At 48.7% G+C, this 17248-nt stretch overlaps 1 protein-coding gene across 4 annotated transcripts; it reads right to left on the minus strand.

Annotated features, from left to right (window-relative positions):
- Positions 1–1692: 1692 nt before the first annotated feature.
- TCEA2 (transcription elongation factor A2) lies at positions 1693–17001 on the minus strand. 4 transcript variants are annotated; one of them, XM_042047274.1, is made up of 11 exons: positions 15599–15690; positions 15336–15509; positions 14332–14394; positions 13604–13709; positions 12422–12512; positions 7227–7360; positions 5757–5813; positions 4915–5069; positions 4423–4569; positions 2525–2596; positions 1693–1991 (listed from the first exon to the last, which is right to left on the minus strand). In XM_042047274.1, the coding sequence occupies exons 3-11, from the start codon at positions 14383–14385 to the stop codon at positions 1983–1985; spliced, it is 825 nt and encodes a 274-aa protein (XP_041903208.1). In that variant the 5' UTR covers positions 14386–14394; positions 15336–15509; positions 15599–15690; the 3' UTR covers positions 1693–1982. The 4 variants fall into 4 exon arrangements, with proteins under 4 accessions (XP_041903208.1, XP_041903191.1, XP_041903199.1 ...); XM_042047257.1 differs by lacking the exons at positions 15336–15509; positions 15599–15690 and adding an exon at positions 16799–16999; XM_042047265.1 differs by lacking the exons at positions 15336–15509; positions 15599–15690 and adding an exon at positions 15974–16185.
- Positions 17002–17248: the final 247 nt, after the last annotated feature.

A 17248-nucleotide genomic window follows, 5' to 3' on the forward strand; every position in this document is an offset into this window, starting at 1 on the left:
ACCCCACTGCCACCAGATAATCTAGCTTTTCTCTTGCTCCCAGTCCTTTTTAAACACCTTACAAAGCAAATCTTTACTTCTGAAACACCTCTTTACCCAGGGTGCTTCCCCTCCCTGGCTCTCCTTGGTTTTACCCCAGAAAATAGCACTGTAAAATGATATGGTTCTTTTCCCAAACTCCTGCTTGGGACTCTCAGTACCTAATTCAGGATTGTCAGAAGGCTGTACACAAGCTCAGCTCTGCTCCTCACAGGAACACAAGAAGAAAGGCAAGAGGCACTGGTAAAGAGCTGGCTCCCTTTCCAGTGCACGAGCCAGTGCCATGGTCAGTGTGGGTTTCAGATCCTGAAGCTTTTTCGGCATCACTGCGAGGACACTGCTCCCTACTAAGCCTGGTTTGAATAATCCCATTCACCACAAGACTCGTGAGGCTTAAAGGAGTTGTCAGCGTCTTTGAATATTTTCCTTCTTGGGAGACTTGGCTGCACCCTGTGAAGTGAAAGCCCTGAGCAAAGGATGCTGGTGGGATCCCTGCCTCCGGAGCTGCAAAGCCCTCAAAGGGGCTGGGAGCACGTTTTCCGCTGCTTTCATGTGGCTGCTAACTCCTCTCCAAACATCTCCGAGGTCTCTGCTCAATGTCTGCTGTCTGGCATGCTGGGAAGCCAGTGGAAATACTTGTTTTTCACTCTGGAAGAGGGAAGCGATGCCATGAGAGATGTGACTGCAAATGCTCCTGCCCTGATCGTCAGCACAAGAGCTGCAGGGCACAGCACTGCTCCTGGGCAACCTCAGACCCAGAGGCCTGGCTGGGCTCCCCCAAATGCTGCATCACCCCAGTTATAGGCTATGAACAGGAAAGAACAGGGATTTTAAGTCTAACTGAAAGCTGTTGTGAGCTCAGATGGAATTTCCCCACCAGGTTTTAATTAACTCCCAGAAGGAGCCTGATTCTGCAGATCTCCTTCACAGGGTCACATCTGCAGATGTGGCACCTGGGGCTGGCTTTGCTACAGGATCCTTTCCTTACCTGACCCCTTCCAAGCACCAGCTCTGAGCTCACTTCAAACCCCCTCCACTTCTACAGCTAAGTGCTAACAGCCCCCACCCATCCCTCTAGCCCTTACCTTCTCCAGATCCAAGCCTCTGGAAAATGTCCTGTATTTGCAGCATTTTCCCTCCTCCTGAACCTCTCCAGCAAGCCCCTCTGAAACTCCAGGCTGTTTTTCAGCTGTCAAGCTACAAGCAGAGCACAAACAGGAAAGTGCCTGGGACTCCCTTTGAACAGTTTGGGGTGCAATTTCTGTGGCTGATGTCACCCTGCTTTCAATCTCTTACAACCTGGGCAGCACATTCTTATCTTTGCAGCAGCCAATGCTGTTGGCATTTAAAAGCTCAAAATGCCAAGGAATCAGTGCAAAATCCAGTGAATGGTGCCAAGATGGAAAGCAACATCTGATCTGTACCCCAAAAGTTGTGTCCTGTCAACAGTACTGCCCACCCAGCTGCCCCAGGGCTTGGCCCAGAGGTTGAGATTCCATGAGGTGACAGGAACAAGCCTTCACGCACCGAGGGTGTGCCTACAAGACGTATCTCACTTTCTGCTGCTCCAGGCATTATTCAGTCCTCATCCACCTGGGACACGGACCGCCTGTCAAGTTCCCATGCTGGAAAAACAAAGGGATGCACACACAGTTGAAATAAAAGTCAGAAACTGACAAAAATGTTTAATATTAGTTTTGAAGAGAAAGTGACCGTACTCGCTTAGATGAGAAAGTAATGACTGGGTGTGTTTAGTGAGCTCTCCTGCCAACCTGTCAGCCCAGGGCTGTGGCTCTCTGCGAGGCCCAGGCCTCCCCGCTGCTGCTCTCAGAGTGTGACAATGCAAACTCACTGGGACACAAAACACAATTGCCGTGGGAGCCGGCATGTGGAGGCTGCGCTCGGGTCTGCATTTGGCTGCCGCTCTTGGGCCATGGCACATGTCAGCAGAACTGCAAGAGAAAGGAGTTTAAACCCCAATTAGAAACTTCACTGCAGAAGAAGGTAAGGATCCAGGTGTGGGCTTGTTTCAAAAGCTGGCAAGGGCTTGGGGTTTCTCAGAAGCAGGGGCCAAAGGGAGCTCCCATGTGAATCTCTCGGCTTTGGCACCATTTCTGCTCACCACTGACCAGAGACTTCTGCTCAACCCTGAGCTCTGTGCACAGCATGAAAGACCAGTTTTGAAATCCTGATCATCACCACTATCCCTCAGAGAGCAGAGGCAGCATGGAAAGCACTGTGAAGCAGGTTATGGAAGAAGGATATGAGGACAGAGCAGGGTATGTGGAAGTGAGACTTGACCCCAGCTGATCTGCAGAGATGGGATGAACCCAGGAGCTCTTGCCTCTGTGCTGAGAGGAAAGATCGCTCTCTAGAGCCAGTGAGGGTTTGGCAAGCACGTCTGAGCAGCAGCCAAGTGCCTGAAGCATGGTGGGTGCAGCCACCCCAACACCCCTCAGTGCCAGCAATAGCCCTGGTGCACTACCTTCCAGCGATTCCCACACTCGTTGCACACGACAAAGGTGGTCATGGGCTCATCGGAGCTGCGGGTCTGCACCTGGGGGGACAGAAGGGAGGTGAGAGCTGAGCACCACACATGGCCCTGTCCCTCTGGCCTCCAGGGATTCATGCTGGGTTCACAAAATCAACGAGACTGAGGCTTGGGACAGCAAAAGGAGCTTTCCAGTAAAGTAAGTCTGGTGGTTGTGCTACACACAGATACACATCTGTACACACATCATGACCCTCTCCAGCCTGACATTACCTGAGTGACAAGTTTTGGGGCAGTATATTTCCCTCCTCACCCAATCTGCTGCCCATTCCTTGCAGGTGACTCTGGCAGTGGACATACCCAATCCCTCCCCAAACTGTCCCCAGGAAGGGATGTGGCCAGCAGTGCCATGACAAACCCCTCAGTCCCAAGCCCATGCTCCACAGCAATGCATAAAAAAGCACTCAAGCCATTCCCATTTACAGACCAGTCCTACATCCTGGCCTCACAGGAACACACTCTGGGTTACCAGGTTCTGCACAGTTCCAGTCTGGTTTGTGTTTGAGCCATTAAGGAACTCTGATATTTAACCCAGATGTGATTGCTGCCTCTGACTGGCTCTTGCCAGAAACACATACTTCACTAAAAACCAGATTTTCGTGGCATTTGAATACCACAAGGCAGATCTAGACTGAAAACACTGGTACTCCCTACACTAGTCAGGCAGAACTGTGCCGAGGGGTGATTATGATGATCTACATGTGTAATTACCCAATGTGCAAGAGTCACAGTATTTGCATGATGCAAATTAACCATTTTTGCAAGAATGGTGGATAGCTAAAGTCTGTAATTCTCCCCTTTTACTGCCTGCTTCCAGCATGCTCATAAATGCCAGTTCATCTACTTGGGATGAACTTACAACATCTCATCACCCACTAGTGATTTCACTAGAAAACAAATCAAAATACAGAAAACCTCCTGATATTTCTATTTAGAAGACACTGTTGTCTCCTGCTCAAATTCCAGGCAGTCAAACTCCAGTCCACTATAGGTGGAGACAGTCCCATGTGCTGGGACAGCCCAGGAATGCTTACAGGGAGCACTGTGGGATGCAAGGCTGCTGCTGAGCCAAAGGAAACTCCCTGGTCAGATTCCTGGATCTCCTCCTCTTTCCATGTGTTTGTATGTCAAGTCCAAGCAGATGCAGCAGTCTCACCCGGCACTTGCACACGCAGTTTGTGCGCAGTCACTCAGCAGCAATCTGGTGGCTGCTGGTGCATTTTTGGGTATCTGCACATTCTAAACCAGTGACTCACAGCAAAGGCACATTTATCTCCAGATGCCTGGCATGAACATGTGAGCTAAAAAGCACTGGTAATGCACAAGGCTTCCAGCAGCTGGCCATGGGGGAAAAAAATCCTCTGTCTGCTCACATCACAGCTTTATTTATTCCTTTTGTTTCACCCATTTCATGCTATTTGAATTTAAATAAGTTGGGACTTATCCAGCTGCAGGTTATCTATATTCTTAATTTGTACTTTTAGTACCATCAACATATCTGACTCAGTTTCTGCAGCCTCTCCTCTATACTACCCACTCCTTTCTTGTCTGAATCCCAGCATTCCCAGCACCTGCTTTCAGTGTAGAGCACTGCTGCACTTTTGAAAGCTTCCTTAGTGCTGCACAACTCCTGCTCTTGTACAACTGAGCCAAAGAGTTACACAAGCTCACGGAAACATGCAAAAGTACATTTTAGACAGCCTCGAGTGTTTTCTGTCCACCAGTAGCAAAATTTGTGCTGTGCTGTAGGGCCTGTCACGGAGCAGTCCGAGCTCACAACCGTGACGGATCGTGTCCTGTGCAGAGGCCAAGACAGGAGCAGGAAAACCAACCTGGGTGTAGGTGCAGTTCTTCTTCTTGCATTTTCCACAGGTGAAGAGGTCAGTCTGTGTCCCTCCTGTCTTGGCCATCTGATGCTCCCGGATTGCTTCTTTTGTCATGGCTTTCCTGATCTCTTTCAGCTCATTACTGGCCATTTCCTTTCAAAAAAAAAAAAGGCAATAAAATCACATCTGCCCAGTTTTACTACCACACCCACTACAGTGGAAACAGCCAACAGGACAGGGCAGCCAGACAGATGAGTATTAAGACAGAAAGCCTGTTCCAATTCTGGTTTCTGCTTTATACCCAGGGCCTCAAGATGACGTGAAGGCCCAACAAACCACTCTCCACACTGCAAATGCCATCACTAGCATACTCCATGCACTCTGGCAGCAGCTACTGAGAAATCTGCAACCCTGGCAGCAGTCCAGCCCTTTTCCTGCAGCTAAGCCTCAGGACACATCCCCTCTGAGAAGCAAACCCTGCTCCTCAGGCTCCCTCACCTCCGAGGTCATCACCGCGATCTGCTCAGGGGTGATGGCCCCACACAGCACGTTCTTTTTCAGCTCAGGATTTTTGGAGTCCTTCAGGTTGGAGATGCGGCTCCTCACGCGGTTTTTGTATTTCATGTCAGTGTTCTTGACATCCTGGTAGATGCGTAAGGGCAGTCAAGGAGCCTGCAACCAACCCAGAGGCATCAAGCACTTCCCAGCCACCCATGAAGAGCAGGGAGTGTCATCCACTGCCAGGATGGAGATGCTGGGACCCAACAGCAGCATCTGCTCTGAGAGGTCAGTGCTGGATTTAAAAGCAGGTTTATACAATCCCAAAGTCCAGGGGCTTCCAGCTTGGGCTTTTTCACTGTGCTGGAAATATTCAGCTATGCTCAGGTTCTACAATCTGCCCTTTCTCTCAGCAAGGCAGCCACTAACCCCTCCACTGGGAAAACCCAGCTGCACCTCCAACCCCACAGTTCCCAAACCAAGCAAACTCCTGGTTTATCTCACATCAACATGGAACTTGATCCTCATTGCTCCATCCCTTCCATTGCTTTTGTCTAGATCCACACACTCTCCTCCAACAGGGACCACAGGAAGTGCAGAATCAAAAACAGGAAACAGCACTCTGATGGGAGGGAAAAGCTAGGGATTATAGCTCCCAACTCCACACTGGTAGCTCCTTAGTGACCCAGGACTCAGCCAATCAGAGCTGGAACCAGATCCAGAACCCTGACAAGCTGCAGCAGAACATTTATGCACAGACAGTCCCATTTTTCCTTTGAGCACATGGATTTCACTGCTGGAGGCATGCAGGCCCTCGAGGAAGCACTGTACAGCAAGGATATACTCTTCAATCTGGGCCGCTATGTGCTCGCAGTCAGCGCCGATGGCGATGTAGTCGTCTGTAAGACAGCAGAAACAGGAGCTCAGTGGCTTCCAACCAGGCCAGGGCTCCCCAGGCTCAGTATTTCTGAGCTACAAACCTGGACAGTTTGCTGTTCTGATTCACATGCTCTTCCCATCAAATGGCATCTTGGCCTTTGCTCTTGCTATTCTCTGACCCTTTGGAAAAGGGCAGTGATGAAAACAGATTAATCCAGGCAGTCTGTGCCCTGTGCCTCTCTGAGATACGGACTCCATGAGACAAAGCTAACAACAGCCTTGGCCCAAGAACTTAGTTTTCCAATATATTCTTAATATAATTGAAATCCAACATATATAGGCAGGAATTGAGTTTCATCAGACATTCACCTCAATGAGAAGTAACTCAGACCAGCCATCTGGGACTGTCTGGAGGTGTGCAGCATGAGGATCAAGCCTTCCTTTCTCATCTCACCTCAGGACTGTCTGTTCCTCCCCTCCTCTCCTACACACCAGTTAAACAGCATCATATAGAGTGCATAGCTGCCACAGATTTGGACAGCCAGTATGGTAACCAACACCATAAAGCAGGGAAGGTAGGGCACAGCTGAGCTTAGGGAAAGGCTCAAGGGAACTCTTTCCAAGATTTCATACGGAAAGGGTTTTTGTAAGAGCTGTGCAGAGCATTTAATGCAGCACATAAACACATGCACAGGAAGGCTAGAAATAAAGACCTCATGAACTTCTCCATCTGTCATCTACATTCCTTGGCTCCAAATTAATAAGAGACTGCAGTGCTTAGACCCCAATTTTTTAAAGGGATCTGCAATGTGGACACAACCAGATGCTCAAACTTCCAGAGATGCTGAACACCTGCAGTTGCCTCTCACTTGAGATGGCACAGTCTGAATGTAAGAGGGACCTGTTCCACCCCAGATCCAGAGGACCACGATATTTAAGGAGCTCCTGTCTACAAAGGCAGCAGAGTCTGACAGCAGATGCTGACTGGAATAAGCACCATTCCTACAAAGTCCATGCACCAAGTTACAGCTTCACTTTGTGCCCCAAGAGTGACAGGGAAGACAACAATCAGAAAAGACCTAGAAAGTGAAGCAAATCCCTGCACACCTGAAAGATTAAACTTCTGCACAGACCACCCTGTGTTGCAGAGCAGAAGACCCCAAGTTATCCCATGTTCTTATCAGCCATTGCCTGACACATTATCATACCTCCAGCTCAAGCCAGGTCCCTGTGTAAGTGTCTGAAAACGCTGCAACAGCAGCCAGTTCATCAAAGGGGTGACCAGTGGCTAGACTGAGCTGCTGGCAATAATCATTTGACAAGGCTGCTCCTGAACACTGTGCCTAAGCTGAGCTTGCATTGACAGTCTCTGTCAGAATGCTCCAGGAGCTGTGAAGCACTTGAGGCAATGCAGGGCTTCCCCCAGCACTTACCATCAGCCTGCAGAGCTGCTGTCAGCATCTCCCTGCATTTGTTGCGCACAGCGTCGCAGGTGATGGGGGCCGGAGGGAAGGTGGTGATTTTGGGGGTGGTCGGAGTCTTTGGAGGCTCCTGCCTTTTGTTGGAGCTAAAAGAAAAACTTCACCTGTCAGAATGTCTCAGTTTGGGCCACTGAGAGCAGAGAAGGGAGCAGCAGGTATGTGGCCAAGCATCCTGTTAATCGTAATACAGAACCAGTCAGAACACAGTGCAAAGTCATTGTCCCAAATCAGCACAGAGCACAACACAGCGGCCAACGCCCTCAGCCCAGACACGAGCTCTCCTGTGGACACTGCAGGCTGCCAGCAGAGGTTTAATTCATGAACAACCCTGCCAACCATCCTGTGTTATTCAACACGTATCAGCTGCTGCACCACTGGGCATCAAGTGAAAACATTACTGTTGGACACCACCAGCAACCCAAATACACTCGGGACATCTGAGACCATCAGCACTCTCACTTTGGCAATGCAGATTCATGGTGCTTCTTTCCTCTTTAACTTTGCAGGACACCAAGCCCATAACTGCTCTCAGCAGAAAGCAAGCAGAAAGCTCCAGAAGAAGGAGCTGCTGTGCTAAGGAAAAGAAAGAAAAAGACAGAAAATGGCTCCCTCAGCTTTGATATTTAAAAAACACCACCAACAAAGCGTAGCACATAAAAGGTTCTTCCTTTTTTCCTGTAATCTGAGCAAGACTCTGATTACTCATCTCACAGAAAAGCACCTCTACACAGCTCGCACACAGCTCACAGAGGTGCCAGGCTAGCAAAGGACTAAGAAATACTGCTTTGCTCCCAAAAATAACTCCATTTCCACCTGCAAGCAATCACAGGCATGGGAATGCAAACACCTGCCTGCTGTGGCTGACTCAGTCAAGTCACCTGCCAGGGGAGCTGGATGGAGACCTGCCTGCACAACCAGCACATGATGTGGGCAGGCTGAGTCACTGCTGCGGGGTCTGCATGCAGAGAAGGAACCTCACTGAGCAGTTCAGCTGGCTGTGCACCCAGAAAGCCTAACATCTGCACACAGAGTTAGTCAGCCCTGCAAATACTGCTGCTAAAAGATCTGGGCTAGTATGATTCACAGATGATTTTCTAGAGCTTTGTTCTCCCCCCTAAATCTAGGCAGCAGAACAGCAATATTTCTTCAGAAGAGATTGCTCTGGCTTTGGTGATTGGGCTGTAAAATTCCCTGTATTTACGGCCAATGCCTGGTACCATTATTGCACAAAGAGACAGAAAGAGAAAAAAAGAGAAATCTCCGTATTTCACCCATGCCATGCTGGCAATATCTCCTTGAAGATCCAAGTGGCTTGACAATTTTTGTTAAGCTGGGTCACTACTGCCAGTTCTTTGCCATCAAAAATAAATTTGTTATGAACAAGCACTTCCACTACGCTGTCCTGGAAGGGATTAGTCAGCCCACAAAAAAAACAGCACTAAGCTGGAAATCTTCTGAATCTGCTGCTGCACGAACTGAGCCAGACAACTTTAGGGACTTATCCTGGGAGCTCCTGTGACTAAGGTCATATCCAGTCTGGCTCAAATCCCACAGATCACCATTGGGGCTACTGGATTTCCACGGTTCAGAACCTCGCCAAGCCCTTTTCAGAAGCATCCACCAGTGAAACTTCAGCAAATTGTTCAGGTCAAACCAAAGCAGAACTTTGATTTCTTGCTCAGATGAAGGAGATGATGCACCCTGTGAGGGAGATTGTACTGTGAGCCCACTGTGTTTCTCTTTCACCAGTAGCTGAGTAAAACCCCTTTTTCCCAGCTGGTTTTACTGGTCAGCACTGCAGGAGCCTATCAAGGAACAGATTTGTGTCCAAGCAGCTCAAAAACTTCAATAGGATTTACACTGCACATGTTACAAAAAGAAGAAACAATTTAGCCTGTAAATAATCCATTAGATGATGATTTTCTCCCATCTGGAACGTAGAAACTGCCATCAGGTACTTTTGTGCTTAAGAAGCTACATACAAATCACAGGCAGCACTCATGGGGGTGTATATACCAGAGCATACACTAAGGAATAACCCATAATTCAGGAATAACCCATCTAAAACATCATAGCTTCTCATGTTGCATAAAATAGTTTGGAAAAATTAGACTTCCCAAAGGACAAAGGCAAAAGGCCGAGAGAACATACTTACAGTGAAAGGAAGGACTGAAGGAATATGGGTGGCTTGTGGCAAGGGAAACTTAAAGGAGACAAGTCCTGAAACTCCTTACAAAGGCAGATGGTAGGAAAAAAAAATCCACAGAAGGATGTAGAAATGGGTTTAGTAAGACAGGTTTTGATTGAGAGTAAGTTTTAAACTGTAAAGGTGAGTTACGAATTGGAAATACTGCCAAGGGCAGCTGTGGAAATACCTTGCCCTGAGGTCTTCTAGGGCTGTCAAGAGCTTGAAAAAAGCCTGTCAGGGATAGCTTGGGCAGAGGTTGTGCTGTGCTTGGAAGGGGCTGCAGGAGAAGTTTCCCTGAGAACTCTTCCAGAGTTAAATTTTGTGTCATTTTGCAAGCAACAAACAAAGGTCTCCCAGAGCAAAACCGTGAGTGTGAAGTCAGTGACCTCAGTGTGAACTCAGAACCCTGACCTTCACTACAATGACTCCTTAAACACAGGTCTTCAAACCTGTATTTGCAGAGGTAATACTTGATTTTCAGGATGGTTCTATCTGCAAACGCTATTGACTCAAATATTTAGATGTTTATTCCTTGGGGGTGGAAAAAAGCTCAACAAGATGCATGGTAGTCCCATTTCTGTTAGCTGATGAGGAAAGATACATGTGCCTGCACACACAGACATCATCCACGCCCTGAGATGAGAGCTGATCCCTCAAGAATTAGATGAAACAGACTTCTCAGCCATTCCAAAGACAGAAAATTATTTATTAAGGTTTAGAGGTTAGTTTATAAATAGAATAGTTGGGAAATAGAGCTCAAACACACCTAGAAGACTTATTTCAGGAAATCCTTGTGGTTCACACTGTTCCTGTTGAACAGGAGAAAGAGCTTGTAAATCTATCCAGGCAGCAAAAGTTTATACATAAAACAAGGCTATGCTGGAACAAAATGGTAGCAAAGCAGCAGTCAGGGACTGCAAGCAGAACTCAGGGCTGCACTGGAAGAAAATCCCACAGAAGAGCTAAATTCAGGTAACAGATCCAAAACCTCCTAATAAAGGCAGTTTAGAGAATCCTGGAAAAGAAAAACCTCATGCTGCCAGAGACAGAAACATTAGACACAGCCCATGAAAATGTACTACACTATGGGTCTGAAATTCTACAGAACAACAGAATATGCTTTGGATTAGAGTAACGCAGCATCTAAATTCACAGGTGCCAGCTCCACACTGGCTGGCTCAGAGCCTTCAGGTCTTGCACTGATAGCTCCAGTCACTAGACAGGGATTGCTACATCTGTGCTCCATAAAGTAAGACGAGTTTCAGGCCAAGACTTAGTCAAATATTTCTCCCTGACCAAAATGGAAGGCGTAGCCAAAATCTATCAGGCTAAGAGGCTGAAATACCTGAATACAAACTGATCTCTTTGGTATCTTGACAACAGCCTCATCTGAACCAGGTATCACACACTGAGCAACCAGTCTAACTCTACTGCAGCCTCTGCTTCAGAGAACAGAGACTCTTCTCTTCTAATAAATTATTATTTTTTTAAAGGCAGATTAGTAGCTCATTTTGCAGGACTGGATAAAAAGCATTCCTGTCTCTGGAAGAGAGCCTGGCTCAACAGACTGACACTAGGAGCTGGCCCCTGCTCCTGGTCTAGGCTACACTAATCCATTGGCTTCTGTTCATCCTTCACAGCCAAGGGGATGCTTTGCTAGTCAGAAGATGGAGGCTGAATACACGTAAAAAGCATCAAGGATTAAAAAACCCCACAAAACTGCAGTATCTGCAGCACACTGAGGCACAAGGGAACATCAGCAGCACAAGCCAGACAGCTCCACTCCACATAGCCCGTAAGTGACAAAGCAAGAAGGCAGCAAGGAGGGGTTTTGCCTCTGTGCCTAGAGCCAAGATCGTCTTCTGAGTGAAATCCCACACAGATATACTTAGATCTGGACAGCCCTGGCTCCCATTCTGCACTGCATCACTGAACTCCATCCTGGCTGTGAAGTCTCCCAAGTCCCTTCATTGCAATATTTAGCCGATTCTTTTTCCCATTTTATGGAAGCGAGATAACCAAAGATACTGATCATTTAAAGTCATGGAGCTCAGCATCAGCAGCCTTCTCTCCATCAGCAGCTCTGTATCGAGCTGCAAAAGCTCACCCTGAAGTGCCAAGCCTTGAGAGAGCTGAGCAAAAATAAAGAAGTGACAAGAAAGTGACCAACAAAGGCTACAAACACAGAAAATCCTGCAAGCCAGCAGGACTACAGCCTGAATACTCTAAATCTTCTGTCAAACTTGGGAAATTGGCTACATCACTTAAGAGCCAAATCTAGGAAGCACACACCCTCTTGGGATCTAAGGCCGAGAGAAGTCTCTATAATAAAGCTTTAAATCCCATTTTTCCCCCTCCCCTTTGATCACTATCTGCACTCAACAGCTGCAGTCACAGGCAGTGGAAACAGGATGCAGCACTGAAGGCATGGCAAGGAGCAAGCATGCAGCTGACCTGCCAGCTGGGGGACACCAACCACAGGGAAAAGGGGACTTCTGCTGGGATTTGTCAAGGACAAAGAAATGGAAGTTTTACTTTAGTAATGTATCAATCAATCCCATCCATCACTTGATACTGCAAAGGCCAAAAATAATCTTCATTCTAAGGTGTTCAAAGTTAGAAATGAACAAAAATGCATAAAAATGCAACATAAAAAAGAACAGAGGAATGTTCTACTACTAGAAGAAACAACACATAACCAAGAGTAAAAAAATGAAATAAAATATGAATAAAATTTTAAAACTCACTAAAGCCACTGTATTTCTTAGATGTGTTAACTGCATTACAGTTAATTAATAACACCACACAGATCAACCTTGAAGAAGAAACACTTCCAGTGTCTCTGACCAGGAATTTGACTACCCAAAATTCGACTCAGACACTTAAAAATTAAAGTAAGGTGCCTTAGGAAAATTTAAATTCTCTAACAGTGTCATCTTTGGTAAAAGGGAAGTATTACCTTTGGTCTCTTGAGTTACCAGTCTCCTTGGAGGAAGATGTTGGCAAGGACAGGCTTTTCTTTTTCTCCTCATTTTTTTCCTCAGAAGCATCTATGTTCAAAAGAGGAATCAGTTCAGAACTGGTTTTTATGCTACAGCCCTGCCTATATTCCTCAATGTTGTCACACTACCCACTGTTGGCCTAAAGCAAGTCATTATTCTCCCAAAAAGAATCAGGAGAAAATGCCTTTATGGCTTTCAAGCTTTCCAACAGACCTTCTCCTTGCCTCCAAGTAGAAGCTGATTCAAACAAAAGCTTTCCTCACCAAACTAGAGAGCAATCACCTTCCCTGCCTGGGAGATAAGCTTCTCACAAGACATGCCTCATCACAAAAGTTTCTTTCAGAGGCTGCTGAGCAGGGATTAGATCAAGTTCTCTCAAGCACCACTAAAAGCAGAATTTCCAGCCAACACCAGCTGAAGGGCCAGTACAGGCTGGTCCTTGTGGGAGTACAGCTTCTTCTGATTCCCAAGTGCTGCTGAAAGTCAACAGCACAACCCTGAACAGGACTTTCATGACACTGTAGAACAAGTCTGACCCAGAGGTAAACTGTCTGAGCCTAGCCAATGACACACCCAATCTAATGAGGAGGTGACAATCCAGGCAGGACAGGAAAAGAGCCCTTTTAGCACTCATCCAGCCTAGCAAGAAATGGGAGCCCATAACCAGGAAAGCCTCTCCAGCTGGAAACAGTCCATGTGAGTTTATCTACAAGGTGGTGAATTAAGATCCTTCTCCAACTCACCACCCAAAATGCATTCCAGCACTTTCCGAGCTGTTGCACGAGGCTGACAGCACACATGGTGTCAATGCCACACAGAGCACAAGTGGGAGCAGAGGGTTCAGAGCACAGATATTGTTTCTACAAATAACATCACTAATTATTATGTGATGAGGTACAAGTTAATAGTCCTGAAGCTTTCAGTGCTCTTCCAAGGATCAGCTGGCTAAACAGGAGCTAAATCTAGGGGGATGCATGACAGGACACAAAACTCGAAAGACAGAGGGTGGAATTGTAAAGGCTGATCTGCTAGAATGTTTTATTCAGATCAAGAGATAAGCTCTCCCAAAAAACTCAGCCTCCCACTGAAGCCAGCTTCTTCACAAGCTGAATCTGACAGGAACACACTGATTTCCTTACCTAGAAGTTTCTTCCAAGATTTGATGAGGGATTTGGCAAGTGATATCACTTCTTCATCTGTGCTCTGCTTCCTCAGTGCATTCACTGACATCCCAATGCGGGTGGACTGCAAAGGAACACCCCAGTGAATCACTCCAGAACAGATTCATTATTAGTTACTCACTGAAATCCCAAATAACCACGACAAAGTCCAAGCCATGACCAGGATGGGAGTATCCAAGGGCTTGCAGAACGATTCTCTGACCCTTACAACTTTGGAAGAGAGAGATGACACTCTCCAGCTTCCACAACTGAACAGAAGACACATCCAATCACCCACAAATCCCCTCCCTACACACTTAAAAGTGACATTCAAGCTTAGAGTGAAAAACTCCAAGATGCATCACAACCTCCAAATTGTAATTCTGCTCACTCCTCCCCAGTGTCCTGAACATCACCATTACAAAGAACTTCCCCTACAGCTGCCCTCTGTGTTTGCTATTTTAACCCAGTCTTTCCTCTTTTTGCAGCCTAAAAACAAGATTTGAGCAGTTACACACATGGTGACCCAGAGCTGTTTAATTGCCAGTCCAAAACCCAACTTCAGCACTATTTTATTTGATTTAATGTTTATTTTGACGCTTTGCATGAGGGAAGAAGTGTGAGGAAATCTATTAAGGTTTTTTAGATAACATTTTGAACTCATCCAGATGCAGACTTCAGCTTTTTACCATAACTGTGCAACTCACCTGCAGTAAATCCAAAGTCATAGGCATGCTTTTCAGTTCCTTCAGTAAATCCATTGCACCTTCCTGGGGCAGAAAAGAGAAAGAGAATGAGTGCCTCAGCTTTTAGTAAAGAAATTCAACAGCTTGGGGATAGACACAGAAAGTTGAATTCAGAGGGAAAAACACCAACAAGCATTCCCTGAAATATCAGCAAGCTCACTGCTGGTGTTGCTGTTCCAGAAAGACAGTAGATCCTGCAACCTGAAGGCACCTGAATTATTGGAATGGCCAAAACAGAAGACCACTGGAGTGCTACAGGTCTTTGCTCATGTATGGTACAAGTGCAGCATCAGTTTATTATTCTCACCTGGCAAGCTGAACATTTTTAACACCTGAAAAACACACTCTGAATCACAACTGTCAGTGACTCCATGTAGCTGTTTCCTAGTTTTCATATTAATACCCCACTCTGCTCAGGACAAGAGACCAGGAGCAAAGCCAGCAAGCTGTGATGCTGAAGAGCTGATCACTTGAAACTTGTTCTGTGAAGTTTCCTTACCCCATCCATGAACCTAGGACCAGAGAAAATCTGACTAGGAATCTGTAGATACCTAAAACTGGCAGTCACTCACAGAATTGGAAATTACTTGTCTCCCTCTAGCAGATCCCAGCCTGGCGTAGGCCTGTCTCCATTCAGCTGGCTCTTTCCTCCCAACCCCCTTCCCTCAAACAAGGCTTCCACTGTTCACATTTAGCAGCTCATTTACAACACCGACCACTCCAAGCCCAGTTGCAGCTCAAGGCCCGCACAGCCACCACTGTAGGGAAGCGAAGCCGCCTGCACTGACAGCCCTGTCCTCACATCCCGTCCTCCCTATGCAGAAGGGCTGCTTCCGACTCATCCCAGGAAGCAATCCAGCTGCAAACCACCCTACAGAACAGATGCCAAAACCAAAGCAGAGTCAAAGCTTTCAGCGTGCACACAAGCAACACACACCAGCATAAACCACACACATTTACCGTACCCAGAACGACTGACTTCCCCCTCAGGCAGTTTCACACCTTTCCGTTCCTCCAGCCCTGAACACACAAAGTGACCCGGTGATTCCTGACTCCAAATGGAGTCATTTAGCACAATGGCAGCAAATGAGGATCCACGAAAAAACTAGAGCAACAAACAGGTACTCCAGGAAACTGTCCTGCAGGAAGAGTTCTCAGATTAGCCAACACACAACATGCTGCTGTTCAGCACCATCTCAAACGCCAGCCAAGAGGAAACGTTGCATACCCCTCATGTAAGAAGCTGCCTCTTTCCCAATGAAGCTGGAAGCAAATTCTGCAAAGTTGTTCCTTTCCTATTTCAACACTGGTGCAGAAAACCTGCCGCCAACGAGAACAGGCATCACAGGCTGCGCTTTAGCCCAAACACGCTTCCCTGGGTTGTTTCAACAGTGACACGAGTGACAGTGCTCGCCCTACCCACAGCTGGCAGGGCCAGTCCAACATCCAAAAGTTCATGTGATAACAGCGCCCAGCATTCCACCACACGAATATCACACTCCTCTAATCCCTTCCCCTCCTCGCCCATCATCTCCCACTCCCCACAGCCCTTCCCAGCCCCAAAATCCCTCTCCCCCACCCCAAACACAGATGAACAGCCTACCTCCATCACAAATCCTTGTCAGCTTTCTGCCTCTGCACTTGCATATGACACTGTGTTCCTACAAGCACTGATATATCCCATTAAGCTGGAAAATACCGGCTACTGTCCCCGCAGGCTGTCACACGGGTCACAGCACACCCTGCGAGACTCCCCGAGTGCCGACAGCAGCTTGGCCAGCCCTCCACACTCCAGAGGCCACGGGAGTGAGCAGTAGTGCCGGTATGGGATGGAGATGCAGGAAGCAAATCCATCAGCACCGGGGTCTTTTCCGAGGGCAAACTGGAGTCCCAGGCCGGGGCTGGTGGGCACTCCCCTTCCAAAGGGCTCCCAACGGGACAGGAGAGAAGGGCTGAGGATGCTCTCCAGGAGGAGAACACCGTGCAGGCAGCACAGGGCGAGCCCGGGAGTGCTGAGATGTGCGCCGGGGGAGCTCAGTATGGGGACTGGGGGTTCCCACAGCACCCAAGGGGCACATGGGGCTGCCCGCCCAATAACTGGCCGTGGGTGGATCGCACACCTCCGCAAAGGATGGGGAAGGGAGAAGGGTCTGGGTCTGGGGGAGGGAAACCCACTTTAATGGGAAGAGCCTCTGCTCCAGCACGATGTAATGACCGGGGAGACGCTGAAAGAGAGGCCCCCAAAATGGGGACTGGGGAGGGGGAGGCCCCTCACAACGGGCACCGAGGGAGAGGTGGAGGTCCACCAGCACGGCAGCGAGGAGGGGCCCTGCGGAGAGGGGGGGCCGCATCCGCCAGACAAGAGCCCGGGGCAGGGGGCGGCCCCCCACTCCAACCGGGCTGCGGGGGCCCTGCCGCCGCCACTCACCGCGTTCTTCTTGGCCACCATCTTGTCCAGGCGCCTGGCGATGCGCACGATCTCGTCCTCCCCGCCCATCGCGCCGCTCCCCGGGATCGGTGCCGGGGCCGGACGGGGGTCCGGGCGGGGGGAGCTGCGGTCGGTGCCCGGTGCCCACCTCAGCCCCCGGTGCCGCAGTCAGGGCGGGCGAGCACGGGACACGACGGGAGTTGTAGTCCTCGGGGCGCCGGCGCCACCTGCCGCCTGCCGGAGCGCAGCCCACGGGCGGGACTTCATCTCCCAGCGTGCCCCGCGCCCATCCCGCGCAGTGCCGCCTGGCCGCCGGGGGCGCTGTGGGGGCTGCGGTTCACCCCGCGGAGGGGGCTCGGAGCGGTGCCGGGGCTGAGGGACCCCCGGTCCCCGCCCGCGGGGCTGTGCCCGGACACGGCAGGAACAGCCGTGTCCCAAACTGCTGCAGCG

Source organism: Corvus kubaryi, unplaced genomic scaffold, assembly GCF_017639235.1.
Source record: "Corvus kubaryi isolate FWS band 111438036 unplaced genomic scaffold, C.kubaryi_AGA036_p1.0 134, whole genome shotgun sequence".
In the NCBI taxonomy this organism is placed as follows: Eukaryota; Metazoa; Chordata; class Aves; order Passeriformes; family Corvidae; genus Corvus; species Corvus kubaryi.